The sequence below is a fragment of the Ambystoma mexicanum genome, chromosome 9 (genome assembly GCF_040938575.1).
Source record: "Ambystoma mexicanum isolate Mex_15411 chromosome 9, UKY_AmexF1_1, whole genome shotgun sequence".
NCBI lineage: Eukaryota > Metazoa > Chordata > Amphibia > Caudata > Ambystomatidae > Ambystoma > Ambystoma mexicanum.
Genome location: NC_090931.1, coordinates 750,269,604 through 750,292,241, shown reverse-complemented (window position 1 = coordinate 750,292,241; position 22,638 = coordinate 750,269,604). Strand labels below are relative to the sequence as shown.

General features: G+C 41.3%; 1 protein-coding gene across 1 annotated transcript in view; it reads left to right on the top strand.

The window, feature by feature from the left end:
- The window catches only part of STAT4 (signal transducer and activator of transcription 4), a 632,296-nt gene that overhangs the window by 484,029 nt on the left and 125,629 nt on the right, over window positions 1-22,638 (top strand). The window contains exon 20 of the mRNA XM_069615680.1: window positions 6,341-6,477. Coding sequence (XP_069471781.1) covers window positions 6,341-6,477 — 137 coding nt within the window. The remainder of the gene's footprint in view (window positions 1-6,340; window positions 6,478-22,638) is intronic.

Sequence of the window (22,638 nt, the reverse complement as noted above, 5' to 3'; positions counted from 1 at the left end):
AATATGTGTTTTAAATGTACAGCTGTATTTTTATTGTCTTTTATATATGTGTTTATACCTTCTTGTGTAACTGATTACACATGGTTAAAAGAACTGTAACTGTTCAATTGATATGGTCAATGTATAGTATTTAGACTCCACCTATACAAGCAGTCCATGAGGGTTTGTTTCTAAAGAAAAGCGGGTCAAACCAGGGATACCCCTCTGCTGCTATATCAAACTAACCCTGGGCTATCCTATAGTTGTAGTAGGCAAAATAGCCTGCCAAGGCAACCAATTGTTTTTGTGTCATGTAAATGCTAAGAGACCATAGACATTTTCAGATGTCCGCGGACATCGGGGGATCAGCCATTCAGGTTTTCTGAGTGTGGTATACAGGACTGTGTTTATTTTATAGTTTATTTAGCTCGGGAGGATAGCTCATGGACAACACGCTCGACTTAGAAGCACGACGATGCAAAGCAACACAGGGTTGATCCCCGCTTAGAAACCTCTGGGTATTAAGCTTGTTATAAAAGACCAATTACAATTTACAATTTAGAATACGCTTAATACCAGGCAGTAGTTTCTAAGGGTGGAATTGGGATTGGAACCTGTGTTGCTTGGTGCTGTCTGGCTTTCAAGACAAATGTGTTACACCTGAGCTATCCTTCGTCCCCCACAAGAGACGGTAGCAGGAGTTTTGTTTGATGGGTGCACTGAAGATGGCTATGGCTATATCTTTGAGGAAGCAGAGTGTACGGATTCTGGGAGACTTTTGGATCCATTGGCTGAAGGTGTATTCTGAGCACTGTGGATTGTCTGAGAATCTTGGATTAGATGAATTTCATGTTTCATGCTATGGAGTTCAAGGAATGAAGTGGATGGATGTTCTCCCATTTTGTGAAAATATGGTACACTTGAAGCATCCGGACATCATTATACTTCACTGTGGAGGCAACAGCTTGTGCTATGTTTCCGGAATTTCATTACAGTTTGCAATGAAGGATACATTTGGAAAGTTGATGGAACTGTTTCCACATTCTAAAATTATTTTTTCTCAGATAGCTCAGAGACAAATGTGAATGCTTTAACATTTATTGGGCCTCATTACAACCCAGGCGTTAAGGGGTTAACGGCGCCGTAAAAGGTGTCTGCGCCGTTAAACCCTTAACGCCTGATTATGAGGTCCCTTTGCGGGTTGCACTTTAACGCCTGCTTTTAGCAGGCGTTAAAAAACCAACCCGCAAAGGGACCTAGGAGCTAATTACAGCATTGTAATTTATGGTGCCGTAATTAGCGCCTTCCCCATTCCCATTGAGCCCTATGGGCCAAAAATGGGAATGGGGAAGGGGCCATGGTGAATGGGGAATTACCGCCCCGCCAACCTTGGAATGGGGCGGTAATTCCGCCATTCATCATGGCGGACCCCGGCATGGACCAAGGTGCTAATAGCACCACGGTTTAGCGCCGGGGTCGTAATGAGGCCCATTGTGTCCAGAAATTGAGAAACCAAGGCGCAATGTGAACAAAATTGTATGTGCTTTTTGCAGGATGTGGGAATGAAATCTTTTCATTATGAAAATATAAAATGTGATATGGTCACCATTTTTCGAACAGATGAAGTGCATCTGATAGATGTGGTAAATAGATTTTTCTTGAAAACATTCAATATGCATTGTCGTGATGTCATCATTGATGTCCTGGGTGTTAGTCTTGGTATGCTTAGCTTACCCTAACGGGTGAATTTATGGGGGTTTCTGGTTTTACTTGTAACCATAAAGTCGCTTTAACAAAGATTTTTCACTGAGTTTAATAGGTTTATATGAGTGCAACTTAACTATAATGTCCCTTTAGCAATGTTTTTTCAAAATGTATATACACAAAAGGTTTGAAAAAAAAACGTTCACCTGAAATGTGGAAGTAAAGTATTAGAATACATTTGAGCCTAGTCACACATTTCCCAACGCCACCTAGTAACCATCCTAGTACCCATTGCTGGTAGTCAGGTCTGAGCCACAACAGCAAAGCATTGTCTGTATGCTAATTATCTCAAATGCAAGCCTTTTCCAGTCTTTTTCCAGTTTTGTATTTTTCACCATGCCCCAACAAGGGATTCGTATATGGACGGCCATTAACACACTGAGCCTAACAGGCCATTACAACCAACCATGATTGGAAAATACAGGACCTGTTAACCACAGCCCATACAGGGCTAGACACCCAGGAACATCCGAGCCCACATGCCTACAACATAGCCTTGATAAAGACGCCAGAGATCGAAACACGTGTCAGCTGACCACGAAAAGACTATGGCCTTATTACGAGTCCGGTGGTAGCTGTGCCGGTAAATCCGGCAGGCTGCCGCCAGACCCGTGAAGACTTACCAGCTCCAGACTTGCGGGAATCACCGGGCATTACAACCCCGGTGATCCGGTAATTCCGGCGCCGGCATTCCGTTACTCCCCATTCCAGTGTAGTCCCATTGGACTCCACGGGAATGGGGGTTACGGAAACACCGGCACCCTGAGGTAATGGTGCCGGTGTTTCCGCATCCGTCTGTGGATGGTGACGTTACGCCCTCCAGATGAGGCCTGGCGGGTGTAACACCACACAGCCACAGAAATCGTAGTTAGCTGGTCTGGAAAACGGTGTTACCAGCACTGTTATATCCAGACCGGCTAACTTGTAATGAGGCCCTATTTGTCTTCTTCAGAATAAATACCGGTTAAACCACCAAAAAACTGTGCAGATATTTATCCTTTTCCACAAACCAAGTTCGAGGCATCCGGGAATCATTTTTTCTTATCTATACCAAGGGAGGTGTGAGCACCACCTCCAACCACCCGTGACCTTGTAACTGTAGAACCAGACCACCCTAACCCAGAGCAAAGCACAAGAGTTTTCCAATACTAGTGCCCACCTGTTTCATATAAATGTTATGTATTGAGCATTTGCAAAACATGCAAATCAAGAGTAAATATGTAGGTGGAGGAAAGAAGATCATAGCTACCCTGCGTTTGTGAAGCAAAGGCCGCTCTTCGACTATGCCATCACTGTTTGTGTAAAAACAAGAAAGAAATAAGTGAATGGAAAAAGAAATAAGTGAATGGAAAAAGTAGATCACAGAAACCACAGTAGATAGAACTCATTCACTCCCGCTGGAGTTAATAGCTAGAGTCACACACGCATGTGTTGACCCTTCAGCGACCTACATCTCAAAACATTAGTGTTAATTTGAATCGTTGGGTTACAGGCCCAAATCTGGATGTAATCGCCTCTCGAATTTAGCAAGAAGGAAGTCTCTAGTAGATCCAATGGCAAAATGCCTTAGGTGATAGAAGTCGCAATGATGCCAAATCAAGTGTCGGCTTATAAGGGCTGAGTTAGTCCATCGGACCCAGCCTTCTTCAAGGCCACAGAAAGGTTTGTGTCTCGATGACAGAAGACAAGCGGTGGTTAGCAATCCTTTCCTGTGAACAAATGTCCAAAACACAAAAGCTCATTTAGAGGCATACTAGTGTGTACAACAATTCTACTTATATCCAAAACCACAATATTTCACAGAACAGATGAGTACAACTTCTGAGCTTTACCTCATAATTTGTTAAGCTTACAACGACATCAAATGAACTTTGCACCAATTTAAAAACACCAGACAAAGGCACCGTCTCAGAACTAACGCTATCGGACTGCCACACCCAAGTCTGCAACAAGAGAGCAAAAGGTTGGTTTGTGGGGGAAATAGAGACCTTGTTCTCTCGGAAATGTATGAACTCAAATCCTAAATGTACAATGGTGTGGGTAGCACCAAGAAACTGTGTCCACAGCAAGAGCAGACTGCAGATTCAAGAAGTTATGTAACATGAAAGGGGCTTGCACCAATGCGGTCACTCTTTTGAAAGAGTATCTTACTGCAAAAAAAAAGAATGCATCTTACAGCATCCGCTGTGACCAATAAACAATAATAATGTATGGATGTTTTACTTATCCGAATAAAGAATGTATTTATTCATTCAATAATAAAAGTGTGCAACAACCTTGTGGCATACAGGCCTGCAGTGTATGCGGCAAGTCGAGTCTATATAACAGAACTGCAGAATCAAGACATTCAAGCAAGTCTGAAACATTCAAATCACACTAAGAAATCGGCGGAATAAACCAAGAGGAGTCAGTCAGACTCAAATGGTATAGAGCAGATGTATACCAAGTGTTGTCGCAACATCTCCACGCGCAGCGCTCAATTTTACCAAAGATAGCATTCGTCCCTGCTCCTCACGTCTCAAAGTCTCTGAAAAGAATTCAAGCCGGTGGATTGCGTGTTCAAACAAAATAAAGGCGGCCTGAGATGCAGAAAACGCCACTCGAATTTGGCGAGTAGCCATCTTGAAGTGGAGTGGACTATAGATGTTGTAGGCAGTGTCCTCAGTCTCCAGTTATGTTAATGACTAGGGTCCATTCTAAACCGGAGAAATCCTGTGTATTTGATAGCTCTAAGAAATGTAAAAGAATTAAGATGAGAAACACCAGTTCCTAATGGTTTATGTTGAGCTCAAACGAGAAGGCCCCAAGGTTCAAAGCCTTTCCATGTGTCTAGAAACAAATATACAGACCTGTACCTGAGCATGGCTGCGAGTATGTGCACCAGACCACTGGTCAATAGATGGTCAGGAAAAGATGTCAATTAATCATCACCAGAATAGGTTTTATTTTAGGGCAGTCTGTTACTGAGCATTGTTTCCGGGTTAAAGGTAATCTGGATGCATGAAACAAGGTTCCTTTGTTCATCAAGAGGATCTCCTCCACACTAGGGAGCCTCGAAAAGGTGGGGAGCTTTGATACAACATCTCAAATGTAAGGAGGGGTAGGAGGGGTGTGTCTTCTCATGTCCTCTCAGACCTTGCCAGGAAAGCAGCGCTGAAGACCCGACCAAACAGAGAGATCTCACATACTTTCTGGGAGCTACCATCTTGTAAACCTAATGGAAAGCAAGGATATTAGCTTCCCAAAGAGTAGAGTAGAGTTTGTCTCTTTTCATTAGCTGGGGGCCAGGGCTTGTGGAAGGGGGTCATGAGCAAATCAGCTATTTCAAATCAAATGCAGTGGGAATTGATGTAATTGTCAAAGGTGGGCAATGTGTTGTCATACTCCTTCCTACTGCACAGCACCTTCTTATGCACTAGGACGATACTGGAATGTCTGAACTTTCTAGAACTAACTTGGTTAGAATTCAGTTGGATAAGTGGAGATAAGTCGGAGTGTGTATTTTCCACCCGTAGCAAACAACCATTTGCCACCTTAAATTGCCTCCTCTATTCTCCTGGTGATGCATCAGCTTATTACCCAAGCATGTTATTCTGAAGTAATAGCAAATGTTCTGTTAATATGTTTGTTCATTTTGTCAGAGTAGAGGCTCCATTTAATAGTTACCACCTCATTGACCAGGTCATACTTTTGCCTGCTGCAACCCCCACATGAAAAATCATTGACAGCGTATAACCGAGTATAGCCGTCTTATGCCAGAGGCTATTTTTTTTATTCTCAGATAGTGCCTATGCCCAGGAGCTCCTCTTGTATGCCTGATGCGGTATCATTTGCCCTGATTCAGTCATCATGTGCCCAGCCGTAGCTTCCTAAATCCTGCTATACCCTCGTATGCCCAGGTAAAAATGTATGTGCATAAGCCGTGTATTGCGTCTTATGCTCAGGTACTCTGATTGTGCCAGATGCAGTCTCATACTCCATTACCACCTAGAGTAAGCATAGCTATTGTGTGCCAGGTGCTGGTTTATATCCTCATTTACGGCTCACGCAGGTGTGCTAACATTGTGTGCCCAGTGCTGCATCATATGCACAGCTACATCACCTTATATGGCCCACTAGGGCCATTATAAGCGGAGGCACTGCCTCCCATCCCTAGTTACATCCCCACATGCCCATGTACATAACATAGCTATCACCATTTTGCCATCATGGATTCCCACAGCACTCGCTGCAGTGAACGGAGGCGCAGATATACTGTAGTACAGCTCCATAAAGCCTGGTAGCAGGGTGCTAGAATAATACAATTGGCACAACTTCATGTGTCCTGGTGAAGTTCCCTCACACTTTTTCTCTCACCAGTTCCTGTCTTACTGTGCTTTCATGGAAATTGATTAGTCCTATGAGAGGGGACCTTTCTTAATCTGAATTGACCCTTACATTCCCAGTGGTAATTGTTCCTCAAACATGCATGTTACATCCTTATGCTTAGAACAAATTGATCAAATTGATTTTTTTTAAAAAAAGGAATATGAACAACATGTGAGATGTGATGCCATTGTGGTAAAACAAACGGTAACCCTTTCGTACACTTCTGCAGGTACATCATGGGATTTGTGAGCAAGGAGAAGGAGCGAGTGTTGCTGAAGAACAAAGTCCCGGGAACATTTTTACTCCGCTTCAGTGAAAGCTGCATGGGAGGCATCACTTTTACGTGGGTTTTTAAATCAGATAATGGCAAGTAGAGCTTTCCTTTCTAAAGGAGTTAAAGATTTAACCTTCCCACATTTTCCACAGCAATATTAAAACCTCCAGATGTTTTCTTTTGACACAATGCTGAGCTAAATCAGTATCGGGTGAGCACTGAAGTTGATGGTTATAAGATACTGGTGTTAGGGATTGTTGTACAAGGGGGGCAATTAGGGGGAAGGTCCGTCATCAACAGGATATATTCTCTTAAAGTCCAAGCCATAAAGTCCCTATGTTCAACAAAAGTATCTCTGATCAACACAGGCCTCTGTGTTTTGTACACCATAATCAAGGGATCCCTTCCTTGGATATATTGGCCTTTGTCAGTCACCCAGTCTTGGAGGTTTGATGCCGGCACACTTCTTTCTTGGCTCTTCGGTCTGTATGTTTAGGTCCTCTGCTTCTCATCCTTGACTCCTGGGAAACCCCTTCATATTAGGCCTGAGCAGTGGAAGAAGCTAGGGATGGATGAGGAGAAAATGAGCCCGAGAGCTGACACCCACAGGTTGGCTACCTGAGCTTCTCTACAGCTTGGGTAAGAGTGCCTTCTTTATCTCCTTGTTGTGAGGTCCTGACTCTCGTCGCCCACCAACCTATTCTCGTTAACCTCCCCCATGAGTCCCAATCATCTAATACCCAGGGAGTACTTTCCTTTTCTTCCTAACTAATCCTGTCCGTCTCACTTTCTTCTCCTTCTTGACAACTCCTGACCAGGTTTTACTTCCACCCCTCCTGCACTCACCTCGCAATATTAGGGTGTGTTTCCTTCTCCACTGCAAACCTAAGGTTTTCATTTTCAGTCTCCTCCTTCACTTCTCTATGAATATCTTTTTCCACTTCTCTTTAAATGTAATCTTCCTCCCCTCCCTCGGTGCTTTGTCCACCTCATCTGCCTTACTCTCCTCCAGCCCTTCCTCACTCCTCTTCACCTCCTCCTGGTTTTTCCTTTATCTCCTCCTTAATCCACCTTATATTTTCCCTCTCACAACCTCATTATTCTCTTTCATCTCCTAAACACTCCTGATAGCTTCCTCACCACCACCCATGCAGATATGAAAGATCTTTGGTGATGATTGTCCTGTGAGAATATGACACAATGTACTGTTGCCTTCGAGTTCTCTGTATTCCACAAGACTTTTTTCCTTTAAGAGTAAGTCCGTCCTAGACCCCGAGCTTTAAACGATGCTGTATGATTGTCCTGGGGTAATATGACACAGTGTACTGTTGCCCTTGAATCTTCTGACTGTTGTGTATTCCACCAAACTTTTTCTTGTAGATAATGCCTGTTCCAGACCCCTAGCTTCAAACCATGGGGCATGTAACTCTTTGTACTTTGATTTTGATAATTATTTAGAAGTGCGAAGGAATATATGCTTGTAGATGGGGTCCATTATTTTGGTCCACCAGAGAACACCTGTCTTGACATAATACGTTTCAACTTGAATTTTTTTGACGTTTACGTCTTTAATTATATTTATAATGGCCTTTAAAATCTTTTCAATTTGTGAACTTGGATAATATCTGTAATTAAACGACATTTCCCATTATATTAGATAACATTGGTGTTGAATTCTGTTTCAAATTCAATACCCATTATGGCCTCTTAAGTGAAACTTCTTGAAGTCAATGTTTTTTTGCCTTATTTGTAATGACCCTTAAAATCTCTTGTAAATTACTTTTCGGTGTATTGGGACAATGCTTGTAGACAAACTACGATTCCCATTAACAGCAGCAAGTATTTTTGTTGATGCTCACGCGGCTGCATGATGACATCAGGGCGTGATCATGTAGTGACGTCACCGCTTTAATTTACTACGTGAAATACGCATGCACGTTATAAGTGGCATCTTGAAAGGCGGCTTCCTTTAGCACGTAAACAGTTGAAAAAAGGAGTTACACAAAAGAAATCGAACTACAGGGGTAAGTGTGATAAATTCACATTAAAACTTGCCTTTAACACTATCATTATCTTTCTTTTTGATTCAATTTACCTCAACTTACTATAACATGCTCTTTTCCTATCCCTATATATGGAGATAAGGAGTTGGGCATTTTGAACCATAAGGCCTACATTGAGAAAACCTAGAGTATTTCTCTCCTCATGCATACAGAAAGTAGCATATCTAAAGTAAGTGTGGGGATTCCCCTCTCTTTTATTCATTTTTTTCAGTTTGGCAGGAGGCAGGTGATATATGCTTGTACATTACTCACTTTTTTTTTTATCAAAGATTTTATTGATTTTAAACATAAAACAACATCACACTTATCTCTCTGCAATACCGGGTAGGGACGTGGGGAAGGAGGGGAAAGTTTGGGGCAATAGCAGAAGGGAAAGAAAGGGGTGGACTGGAGAGGAGAGAAACATATGCAAAATCTACATTTCCAGGTACATGTGATAGGATGTGGAGAGAGAGAGACAATCAATCAAGAAACAAAAAACATTCAAAAACTCGACTTCCGGGACCCTGGTCCGACAGACCGTCAACCTGACCACAGATGACCTCGTGGCATAGGCTATTCTCTACAGAGGCGTCTCCTCCACTCTCCCGGGGCAACTCTCAGTCACAGAGGCTGTGGAGCCATTCTTGTCCTTTAGCTAGCCCCTTCCCATCTTCTCCATATTTTGTCCGCTTTCTGTGTGCAACCCCTCGCCGCGTACACTCTATGTTCCATTATAGCGCATATGTCCACATCCGTGACCCACTGTTCAAAGCTTGGCGTACGTTCCGATCCCCACAGTTGCGCAATGTTCCGCCTGAGAACTGCTACCGCAGTCGACCAGAACAATTTCTCATAACGGGACAGGTCAGTGTCACTGGAGATCCCCAGGAGAAGGAGTTTTGGGCATCTCTGTATCTCTTTACCTATAACGCTAGACAGTTTATAACAGCATCTCTGCCAGAGCCGCTGTATCCTGCTACATTCCCACAAAATATGGAAAAAGGTACCTTCTTCACTTTTGCAGCGTAGGCATCGTGCGTCCGAGGATTTGCCCCAGCGGAAGAGAGGCACTCTCGGGTAATAGGTGTGGTGCAGGATCTTCAGTTGGACCAGTCTAAGTCTAGAGGAAATGGTCGTTTCTCGCGGGTACATCAGGGCCTCCACCCAGTCCTCCGGTTGAAGGGGACCCACATCCCGTTCCCACTTTGCCTTCAAGCTGGTTTGTTCCGGTGTCGCAAAGGATGTTATCACATTGTACATGGTAGAGGTGACTTTCTGGTCCACCCGGTCCAAAACTATGTTTCTCTCTAATGGGGAGCTTTCCGGCATGTCTCGTGTTATGTGTCTATGGGTCGTCCAAGCATGTTTCAGCTGTATATAGTGGTACCTCTCTGTGTCTGGGAGGGAGAACTTTTCATGCAATGTCTCGAATGGTACCAGGTTGTCCTTGTGAACCACATCTCCTATACTGGCGATTCCTCGCTGGGCCCACTCAGGCCATCTGGGCAGCTTTCTTATTTCGGGAAGGTTGCAGTTGTTCCATAGGGGTTGTGCCAGCGTTAGCTTCCCGCCCCATCCTAGGTACTGATGTGAATCTTTCCATATTCTCACTAAATGCGTTGCCATATCCGTGTGTGATGTGCGGTTCAGGCCTCCATTCAGATGCTCTAGAGGTGTGGTCGTGGCATTACAGATAAGACCTTTGATATGTGGGAGGCTTCCGTCTCCGTGGAGCATATCATTTACTACCGCCATCTGGCTGGCCCAGTAATATGACTGTATCCTGGGCAGTCCAATGCCTCCTTCCCAGATAGACCTTTGGAGCGTGGCGAGAGCAATTCGTGGGTGTCCTCCCCCCCATAGCAGCTTCCGAAGGGTGCACTCTATTTTGTGAAATTCTCGCTGGTGAATGTATATACATTACTCACTTTTTGAGTGAAGTCTGTTGCCTTGTTTTTCTCACCCCCTCTCCTTCCTGTGTTTTGTAGTTGCATATGCAGCACCTTGTGGCAACGCTATTGTGCCTACCTGCCCAACTACTATATTGAAGGGTGGACAAACTTTATCCCCACGAGTTCAATCCTCACAGGTATGAGGATTATCCATGATTAAAGAATATTGAATGTTTATTTCTAGTTCAATACATTCGACTATAGTCTCAAGATAGTCCCTCTTTGTCTCTATCTGTTTTAGAATAGAAGAAAAGGTGGAGTGATATTCCCCAGCAAAAGGAAATCTTCCATCTTATTACCATGTTTTGGTACACTACAGGTTGTGGAAATCTTCTCCACAATCTACAAGGTATGTGTGAGAGATACATACCTCGCTTCCTAGGTGGATCGGGAGTATCCTGATCAAAGGTCTAATGATAAGATCCTAATGATAATAGCTAAACACTAATACTAATACAGTGTCTCTAGCCTACAGGGCTCGTATTTTTTAATAGACTTGGCAGAAAAGGAATGATAGGAAAGAAGACTCTATCTCCACTAAAAACACAAGCAACTGAATATCCCTGATGAATGTCCTACATGTACCTGGGCTTTAAGGCCAGAAACGTGTGCAAGTTGGGTTGTATATAAATAACAATATCCCATAAAAGACAGAAGTACAACTCCAATGTGAAGTATCACATGGCGTTGATCTAATTGTTGGAAGAACTAACCCATTGTTTGTATTTCTTGTGTTTTGCGAAATATATGTCTTATGTTTTTACAGAGTTTTATGCAATGTGATCATTTTATTAGTATCAGCATTTATATGTTTAATAAAAATATGTTTTATGGTTTATGTGTGAATTTTGGGTATTAAATATACCCCTACCATTGAATTTTTTGGCTTTGTGGTTTGAGACTCTAGTCAACATACCTTCTTTTTGTATAATATATATCTTCCTCACCACCTCCATGTTTTCCTTCAACTCTTGCATACTCCCGATATCCTTCTCGAAATCTCTTTCTTCTCTTTCACCCCTCTTCAATCCTCCTGGTATTCCTCCTCATCACTTCTTCATTCTCCTTCACTTCCCCCTTCACATCTGCTGATATCCATACTTACCATCTCCCAAGGCTGGGAGACAGAGAAACAATCATTTGCCAGGAAGAAGCTAAAATGATTTGCAATCTGAGGACCACTACCGAGCGACTCAACACGGATAATGAAATGCATTACTTTTTTTTAATAGAATATCCCCTGGAACTCAGAACAACCCTAATGTTTGTGTATAGCAGGGCTTACATGAATGAGCATCATATGGAAACTCAAATAATGCATACAATCCCTAAATTTTCTGTTCTAAAACTACAGACACTAAGCCATTGCAAATATAAATACAAGGAACATACCAGTTCAGTCAACCTACCACCAGACAATGTGCACCATAGCCCAATTAAATGAGCCTAACCCTTGATTGATGTTTAAACCAAGCTCCATGTTCACAATTGCAATTTTTGTAACTTAATCAGCTGCTCGGACTTGTTCTGGAAACCCAGAGACCTTGTCATCCAACTTAACACCTATAAGAATAGCTATCACAATTCTGGGACCTGCCAAAACGCATACTTAGGCTTGGCCAGTCTGTACCCTTATACGGACCACTGCTCACTCCTTGACAACAGCAGATTGATTGGCCTTATTATCCCCTTGATAAGCCAATGGGATCTATTAATTTACCTTTTGTTTCCCCAAACCCTTTGGCCCAACTATACTGTGATGAACACTGGACCCCTGTAGGCTTAATGAGGACACAGGCCTGCTACAATCCTCTTAAGGGACACATGAGGGCACTCCAAGAGCAAACTGAAGGGCGCACTTATACAATGCAAAATATCAGAACCTCTTCTCGCTCTTTGATATTAATCACCACATGCCGCCGTCTCCTGCCACAAGCATTTAATGTCACAGATTCAACCGCGATCGAACGGCGATGACATCATCGTGTTTCTCACGCACGACGTGCTCGGTCAATAAATAGTAATTCTCAAGATGGCGGTGCTCCAAGACACACGCGGAGCACCGCCATTTTCCAGAGAGGCAACAACCACCTATTAAGCTAAGAATAACCTAGACACCACGACCTGTTGTTTAACAACTGTTATCAGGTCACTTAGTCTCTTCCATCTCTTCTTCTTCCTTAATAGGTAACATATAAGAATTTACTTGAGAGCTAAGAAACAGCAATACCACGGGAAAATGAAAGGGAAATAAAACAACGTTGTTTCGCACAAGGTAAATAGGACGACGTAATTATGGAAACTAGTTTATCTAGCACCATAGGCTTGAACCCCCTAGTAAACCTGCTTCACTGCTACACTAAACCTATAACCTGTCACCTCTATTACCTTTCATCATGTAGATACATTTGGAAATGAATTGAAAAAAGGACTGTACCACTAATTTGTGCTCAGCCTAAGAGGCTATCTACATGGAGTCTAAGGGTAAAAATCAGTCTGAATGGTTTCGCACTAGGCTTTTTCCACATTTTAATTCAGACAACTGCCACTTGCTCATCATAACTACCCGACTCATGACTCAACACTCTGTGCTACGCTATATATAGATCCAAATGCGACCAATCTGGACTGACACTATATACCACTGAGTGGTCTCTCTAAACGTATTCTTCAACCTCACTATTGATAATTAGCATGGATGCTATAAAGTATTCAACCAACCAATGCCTCCACTTTCATTATGGAACATTTGTGCATGTTCACCAACACAGAGCCTAATTAGGAGATATGAATTAGGCCCTTACAACAAGGCTAACATCCCTAACTCTTTCTTTTCACCTTCTGTTATCCTGCTATACCCCCTCAGTTCTTCCTTATATTTACAGGTGTAACTGGAATTTAGGCAAGTGCTGATATTGTGAAGTGATTTTAGGACTGCACCAAACAAATGCATATAAATGGACAAGTATAACATCGCCAATAACCTTGTAAATCCTTTGAGAAATAGTTGTAAATTGTGAAGTAAAAATGTATTAAGAACACCTTGACGGAAAACTAATTGTAACCAACACAACAGGTCTTTGTGTTTATAACAGTTTTTTGATTGTGTAAATGCCTTGAAAAAGCCTGATTAAGGGAGAAACATTTGCACATCGTCAACATCTGGTTAATGTTGGCCCATAAACAGGTTTCTAATAATGCATAGAACGTTACTTAGGACTGAAAAACAGTAACAAATTACTCTTTATAGACACTCAATAAATCTATTTTCACCCAAATATCTTGTTTTGACTGTCCATAATCCTGATGCAGTACTTTACCCAACTATGTCTACACCAAGCTGGGTTTCCCTTTGTAAAAGTAAAGGATTTTGGGGGATGTAGTTAGTTAGCTGGCTCCAGATAATTTGGACTTCAATCATGTTCTTCTGTGTCCCTGCTGGCCTCATGGAACTGAGTAGGGTTTCTACATAGTGCTCATTCTTCTGAATCCATAGTTGTCCCTCCCCGTAATCATTGCAGGCTTGCCCCAAACGCAGAGGGGAATTCTGGGAGGTGGATACCCTAAATGATGGGTTTCCCACAATAGGTGGGGTGACAGGGCCTAGGTAAGCCCTTTAGCTTATAATGGCTCCAAGAACATGGAACTGTCATGCCCAGCTCCATGTAATGATGACTGCAAGATCACTTGGATACACTTTCAAAGTGCAAATGGCAAATGCAAAAAACAAGTTTAGTGTACATTGCTACACTATTGTTCTATAAGATGTTGAATGGCTCTATTTGTTTTGTTGTTGCACCCAAATGTAGCATCACCAATCCAGAGAAAAATAACTCCCAGTCCTTAGAGGCTCTAAGAATGCAAATTATCACACTGATGAATATTTCAATTAATGTATTACTGTATGCTTTTGCATACTTCAAACATATGCAACTGTAATAATGATTCTGCATTTGTCAAGAGAGAAGCCCCCTTCAATTTTCACTATCTCCACTCATTCCTTCTTCTGCATATCCCAGACCCAGGTATGGCAACCCAGGTATGGGCCCAATACATTTTTCTCTGGATGCATTTCAGTGCCATGGGATGAGATCACTACAGTGGTAGAGTAACTGTCATCGACAGTTGTAATATTGGTAAACACATGATGGACACTTGCCCCATTTGAGACCTGCAGCTTGATTTATTTATGTTGTTACATGTCAATGGGCCTCATTATAACCTTTGCGGAATGGGTTAACGGGTGCCGCTAATGGTGGTGGACCCGTTAAACCCATTCCGCAAGATTACGAGGTTCCCTCGCGGGACCCGATGTGGACCATGGTTTTACCAGATGTCCATAGCGGGTCCCGCGAGGGAACCAGGGAGCTAACATCGGGCCGGTCGTAATCGGCCCATTGTTAGATCCCGCACCCATTCTTATTGAGCCCTATGGGGTCTCAAATGGGAATGGGGAAGGTCCGGGCCCGGGTTCCCTGTAGGAGGAATTACCGGGCTCTCCAAACTCGGAATGGCCCGGTAAATACCCATTCAGGGAACCCGGACCTGGACCCGGTTTTGGTGGCAGCCATGCCCTTATTAAGTGCATGGCTACCACCAAAGCCGTAATGAGGCCCAATATGTCTAAAGACAAAGTAACTGCACCTCCCCAGTCTCTCAACAGTGTGGCATTAGATTGAAACCGTGCAGTCCATGCACAAGGTTTTGCCTCAGTCAAGTGCAAGATGGCGTATGGTGGTACGCTAACGCACATCTGTACTTCTTCAGTGTTCACGCTCACGGCAGAGAATTAGCATGTGGATACAACATGGCCTTCCGAATGATGGGTTAAAATTCTACCTGTGCCAGTGCCTTTTTAGAATTGACGTTGCATTTATTTGAATGGCAGAATTATTCAATAAACAGCCTTTCTTCATTAAAATATGCCTTGCTCGTATTAATACGACAACAGCAACTAATCTCACGGCTTTGTTGGCTGAGGACAAAAGTTGAGCGAATGCCAAAGTTCCTGCTTCACGTTAATCACCTTGTTTTGAAAACCAATGCAATTGTATTCTACACCAAATACAGCCCACTACATTAGCTTGCAATGGCTTTGTTTATTAGCTTTTTTATTTTATTATATGTGATTTATTTTATTGCTTTTGTAAAGTAAAAACATGATCGCAAACAGTAGGAACAAAATGACAGGCACTACACTTTGTCATATCAAAATGGTGTCATAAGCAGTACAGTACACTGGTGGTCAGTTTAAAAGTGCTCACAGATTGTTGCGCTTTCACGACCAAATCTCTTCTATTGTTATGGCTGACATTTCTAATTTCTTTGATCTCTTGACTCCTAAAGTACCTCTCATCTTTTTCATCCCCTCCTTTTAATTTTCGGTTTAGGTGTGGTGGAGCTGTTAACCTCTTGCACAGTGCCCGGTCCTAGTTTTGGGCAATTGCAATGTGTTTGTACCTTTGCTTATTGGTGATTTATGTCTGCCCAGGCAAAAAATAAAAGGAATGGGCCCTGGTTACAGAACCAGGGCTTGATTGTTGTACTTAGAAAAATACAATTGTTGCTTCACCTCTAGGGATCTTCTGCTTGACAGGTCTAACCTCTGGCGAAGCTGCTCCCAACTCCTCCCATCGCCTTCCCTTGTTGGCTGCGATTTCCCCAGAAAGTCTTAATAAGGTCTTTTGCCACTCCCCTTTTAAGCCTCCATTTCCTTCCAACTTGCCTTGACAGGCCGTCTTCTGCATCGTTTGCTGTCTGTTTTCCTCATGGATCCTGTAAGTAATTGTCCAAAACATGTTTGGGGCATGTTCCCTGCTCTCCCCTAGTTCTGTGACATTCACTGCTGGTTTCTGCCACAGCACTGCTTCTCAAATGCTTCTCTGCAGCATGTCTGGGCAATCTGTAGTGGGTGTTTGTTCTCCCCTTCACATAAATGGTGGAGCCTAGTTATTCTCATTTTGTTTGTCATTCCGGTACTCCTATTACAGACATTGGACCTCATTACGGATCCGGCGGTAACCCGCCGGTTTTACAGGCGAGTTGCCGCCTGACTCATAACACTTTTCCGGCACCTGATATCCCTGTGCCACTGGGACATTACAAGTTCTGGCAGCTCGGGATGTCAGGTGCCAAAAAATCTTGTTCCCCATTCCCGTGGAGTCCAGTAGGACTCCATGGGAGTGGGGAGATGGAAGCACTGGCACCGTTGCTAACAGTGCTGGTGCTTCCGCCAAAACTCTGTGGGCGGGTGCTGTTACAGCTGGCAGGTCCGGCCTGCCAGGCACAGGCACAAAGGCCCTCGCCCGCAGAGTTGTTGTGTGGCGGTCCAGAAAGGGTGCTGGTACGGTGCCACTGGCACCCTTATTTCCAGACCGCCACAGTTGTAATGAGCCCCATTGTCTTGTCTGTTGAGCCCATTGTGGTACTTGTAGTCCCAATTCCTCTCTGTATTTTGCTGCCACGTGGGAATCGCCTGAAAAATTAGACAGAAAAACCTGGCCAGGAAAGAGGTTGATATGCATAGTGTTCCAAACAGAGGTACCAGTGTGCATACATGTCTTCATACATACTGGTGAGCCATGGTTAAGGGTTCCCCTCAGCGCCCCCACAACACCTCTGGAATCCTTGCCCCCCCCCCTTGAGAGGGCCCAACCCATATAACTGTCACACTTGTCGCTCTAAGGATTTCCCTCATGCTGTCTGTCATTTATTAGCACACTAATGGCAAAGTGCATCCACAGAAGAGTGTTGTAAAGAGTTGTTATTTCTCAACTTGATTGGGCTACAGTATCCAAACTAGGAATATTATATGTTTAATATTTTATGTTATCACCTATATCTGCCAATTGCTGGGGTTGTGCAAAATAAAAATACACTGATAGTGGCAATATTTGGTGGTGGGTTGCGACCCTAGAATTACAGAATACAGGCAATTGCACAAAATAAGTAAATTGCCACTGTGCAGAGATGCAATATACTAGGAGGCTGTGATAAAGGTTTACTGGAGGATGATCCTGTTGAAGTGTATGGATGTTTTTGAGTTATGGAAGGCTTGTTGGGAGGATGGGAGGTTGAAATTGGTTGTGTGCATACAATGCAAAGAATAGTCAGTTACCATATATTATATTTGGTGATCATTTCTTTCGGTACAACCATGCCTTATTCACTATATTCACCAACTCTACCTTGCCCCACTTATGCATTGAACCTCACCCCACCCTACCTCACTGTACTCACTCTATCACTCTCCACACTTACTTTACCTCACCCTAGTAAGCCTACTCACCCACCCTCCCTCACACTAATGAATCCCTCTATCTCACCTCACTCATCCACTCTCTCTCACTCTGCTGACCTGTTCTACCTTATACCTATCATTCACTCTACCTCACCCTACTCATCCACTCTATCGCACCCCACTCTCCCATTCAACTGCACCCACTCAACCTCACCCTACTCACCTATTGTACCTCACCTCACTCACCCACTCTATTACACCATTTTTATCCACTCTACCTCACCCAACTTGTCTACTCCACTGCACCCTTTGCCCACTCTACCTTGTGCCACTCACCTGCTCTGCCTCACCCTACTCTACCACATGCGATTCACCTACTCTACCTCACCTCCCTCACCCACTCTATCTCACCCACTCTTCCTTACCACACTCGCCCACTCAACCTCACCCCACTATCCCACTCTACCTCATCACTGTACCAGTATCCTCATTCTGTTTACAAACTTAAAAATGTACTTCATAATATACTGTTTCCAATCCTCCTTATCTGCAAACAACCAACAAATTGATCAAAAGCTGTTTCTTTTCATTAACCATGTTAGGACCATGTTAGGATATATAACCAACTTTTTTATCAAAAGATCACCATTTTGAAAAACATTTTAACAATTCTGTTCCATTTTATATGATTCTCTCACTATTAACCTTGAGCATAACTTAACCATATCTCTTTCAATTGTTTCTACGTGATCAATTTCTCCTTTTCACAATGAACATTCTGTATGCTCACCATTTCAAAATCCTAAAAGGAACTTCTAATTCGACCTTAAATTCAATACAAATTGTCTCACAAACCATCTGTAAATCTGTAAAAGAAAAACACCTCATATATCTATTTATGCCTCCATTATTCCATCAAGATGAGATCAAATTAAAAATGTTGAGAAAATTATTTAGCGATAATAGGGACTGTCAAGTAGATCAAATATACACTTATCCACAGGAAATGCTCCAATGTCTACACCAGTGAGCTCAGATGCAGCATGTACAGACAGTATTGAAGGATCCAGTTGGATCATAAATACTTCAAACCCATAAGAAATTACTTTCTAGAAATTTGACGATAGAGAAAAGGAAATATATAACAACAAAATAAGTTTGAAAATAAAAAGAAGGTGTCTTTTTAAAAACCCAAGGAAACATCTGGAGACAAGGATACTATCAAATGAAAGGGAGGAGGGGAAAGAGGGGAAAGGGTACACAAGGATCCAAGAGGAATATTAACAAGGTCCAAGATCAAACGCAGGATGGTTATTTAAAAGATACAAAAAGGGTTAACATTCACACCAAGTGTGAGGTTGAAACCGATTGATTTGCATGTGGATGCATACAAATTCTGTAAGAAATGTTAACAAAAAACATATTTTCTGAGATAAATATTGATACTACACATGAAAGGATTGTAGCATCTGAAGGATCAATACATACAGTAATGGATTTGGAACACATTAAATTGCTTATGTCCTTGGAAGAAGAGATGGAGCCTGTTATGCACGCAATCATGAATGATTTAGTCATTGAGTTTACGTCTTGAATCTCGATTTATTCCACCTTTACCAAAAGAAAATTTGATTGAAGTATTTTTTGATTCTTTGGCTAAAGATATCTGCAAGTTGGATGATACATATAGAAAGTCTAAAGTGTTCATGAAATGTAATTTGTCTATTGAGCAACATAAAACTTTGAAGGCACTACAACAAGATTGTGAAATTGAAATAAAGTCAGCTGATGAAGGTGGAAATGTGGTTGTCTTTCCACAATTTCCGTTTATATATTTTCTCCCTAAGTTTCATAAATCATTTGATCATATACCAAAAGGTAGGAGAATAGTCAATAGAATAGGGTCAACTTTGGAACCGATTTCTGAATTCCTGGATAGTTTTCTAAACCCCATGGTGAAGAAATTACACACATATACTGCATTTAACACAGATCACATGGCAACCTAAGTACTGGTTAGTGACATTAGATGTAGTAGCATTGTACACTTCGATTGAACATGCGGCAGCTCTAGAGGCATTAGAATTTTTTTACAACAAGAAGTCTGCAACTTTCGACCTAGAAAAGACAATGTTGAATGATGTAATGAATTTGATGTTGAAAAATAATGTCTTTCTTTTTAATGGTCAAATTTATTAACAACGTTCAGGAGTAGCGATGGGGGGCTAAGTGTTTCCCATCAGTGGCACATTTATTTATGGGGTACACAGTAGAAAAATAGATTTACACAAAACAAACAGGTTCTGTTATAAGATGGTGGCGTTATATAGATGATGTACTCATAATTTAGTCGGGCACAGAGAGGGACCTAATAAAGTTTGTTTAAACTTTAAATGCAAATAATTGAGGCATCAAATTTATTGCTCAAACAATAGGTCGTATATCTGTTTTATCGATCAAGATATCAGAATCAGCAATGATATGATTCAGGCAACAACATTTAGAAAGGCGACTTAGGCAAAGACAACGTTGTGTGCCAATAATTGTCACAACAAAAGTATTGTAACAAATTTACCATATGGAGAATTTGTAAGGGCAAAGCAAAATTGTAGGATACTAGATCTATTGAACATCAAGGCGATATTTTGAAAGAGAGATTTTTTCAAAGAGGGTATAGTCAGAGCATAATTTAAAAGGCAGTTCAAAAGGTCAATACAAGACCGAGTGAAGAATTGTTGACACCAAGAATACATGAAGAAGAAATGTCAAATAGATGTGGATTTATAACTAAATATTCTGCACAGTCACATTATATATAAAATGCTTAAAAAACATTCGAACATATTATTATTAGATGAAGACTTGCCTGAGTTTATTGAGGAAACACCAGCGATTGTGTTTAGAAAAGCACCCACAATTGCAATTTAATAGCTCATCTTTTTTAATAGAGAAGAAAAGTGTGCAGGATGTGCAATGGTTGTCATCTGGACTGAAATGTTTCTTTAAATATGGAGAAAGCAATGATTGCAAATATATGACAAACTGTAAAATGTTTTCAGATAATGGAGAAAGATGTGTACAAATAAAATAACGTATCAATTGTAAAAGCTGTTATCGATTGTATGTGATCACCTGCATATGTACAAACGTATACATTGGTAGTACAAGAGACAATTTAGAGTGAGGATTTATGAACATCTAAGAGCTGTGATAACACATGATGAGAGATATACTTTTCAGTTCATTGGCATTCAAATCATGAACATGATAAATTACACAAAATTCTGATTTGTGGTATAAAGAGAATTATGTAGGATCAGGGAGGAGGGGACATGGAAAAGAATGTAAGACAACAGGAGGCAAGAATCATTTTCTATTTTAGAACTGCTACTCAGGGTCTAAACAAGGATCATGAATTACATGCATTTTTAAAGTAAAAAAAGTTGTAATGTAATGAATGCTTGGAGTATTCATGAGGTTGCCACTATTTCCCAGGAATTTAAGGAAAACAAAGGGAGGTGAAATATGATGGTTATTGTACCGATATAAAGAATTTATGGACACAAAGATTATTACAAAAATCAACCTTGGGCATGCAAGCCTGATTATTGCAAAATATTGCAAGTGGGTGTAAAGTCGGGGAGACTAGCGGACGGTATATTTGATTAGATGAAGGAAGAATAGGAAATTTGTGATATTTGAAATGGTAAGGATAGGGGACTAACTTGTAATATGAAGTGAAAATAGGATGAGTGAAAATTCGTTTGGTCATGCTTTTTGAATGTGAAAAATATAGTATGATCTGGCATAGATGTAATGAAATGCCTGTTCATAGAAAAAAGCATCAGAGGGCAATAAGAATAGTGTTTTCAAAATGGTGGACAATTTTAATAAAAGCAAGAAACTAGAGGATGATGTTAAGAATATTCCTTTCTTGATGTTTACCCAACGGGATACATGAAGTATTTTGTTTGAATTATTGGTATGTGGGTAATTCTGTTGTCAGGTTGAATGGATAGGAATGCTGTAGAGAATTAATGAAGTGAAGTACTTATAAAATGGTGGACACTCTTTGAAAAAGCGTTTGAAGTTTAATTTCTATTTAGCGAATGGAGTCTTCCTACTTTGTTCACAAGCATGTGTATATATGCAGATTTCAAAATGGGGCTTGCTTAGAAAGGAACACTGAGAACCATGTGCTTTTCATGGGCACAGGAATCATTTTGAAAAAAAGGCAAAGTTTACGGGACATTGCAAATTGACAGGGGATTGGTCATTTTAAAAACAACAGTTTCTTTAGGTGGTTATTTGCAGATACATGAACACAATTTACATATTAGAATTTCTGTAAAGAACAGTAAAGCTAGAACAAACTCAGGTCATCACAAAGGTACTAACATTTTTTGTATGAAATGGAAAAAGTTGATGGAATAATGGAGGGCTAGTTGGATTTTTATGAGGTGTTTTTCTTCTACAGATGGTTTGTGAGACGATTTATATTGAATTTATGAAAGAATGGTCGAATTAGAAGTTCCTTTTAGGATTTGGAAGTGTTGAGCATACAGAATGTTCATTGTGATAAGGAAAAATGTAACCCGTAGAAAATATTGAAAGAGATATGGCCAAGTTATGCTCAGGGCTGATAGTGAAAGAATAATAAAATGGAACAGTATTGTTAATATGTTTTTTTTTAATGTTGATCTTTTGATAATACATTTGGTTATGTATCGTAACATGGTTACTAGGAAGAAAAATCTTTTGATCAATTGTTTGGTTGTTTGCAGATGAGGAGGATTGTAAAAAGTATATTGTGAAGTAAATGATGAAGTTTGTAAACAGAATGAGGATACTGGTACAGCCTTGAAAAAGCTCACTAGGCTCAACTAGGAAGATTGTGTTGAGTCCAAGCAAAGCACATGTTGGCAAATGAATATCAGTATTCAGTGTTTGAGTTATACTATAACAGTGCATTACTAAGCAAATGTTGAATAATTTAGCTTGTATCATGATGTATGT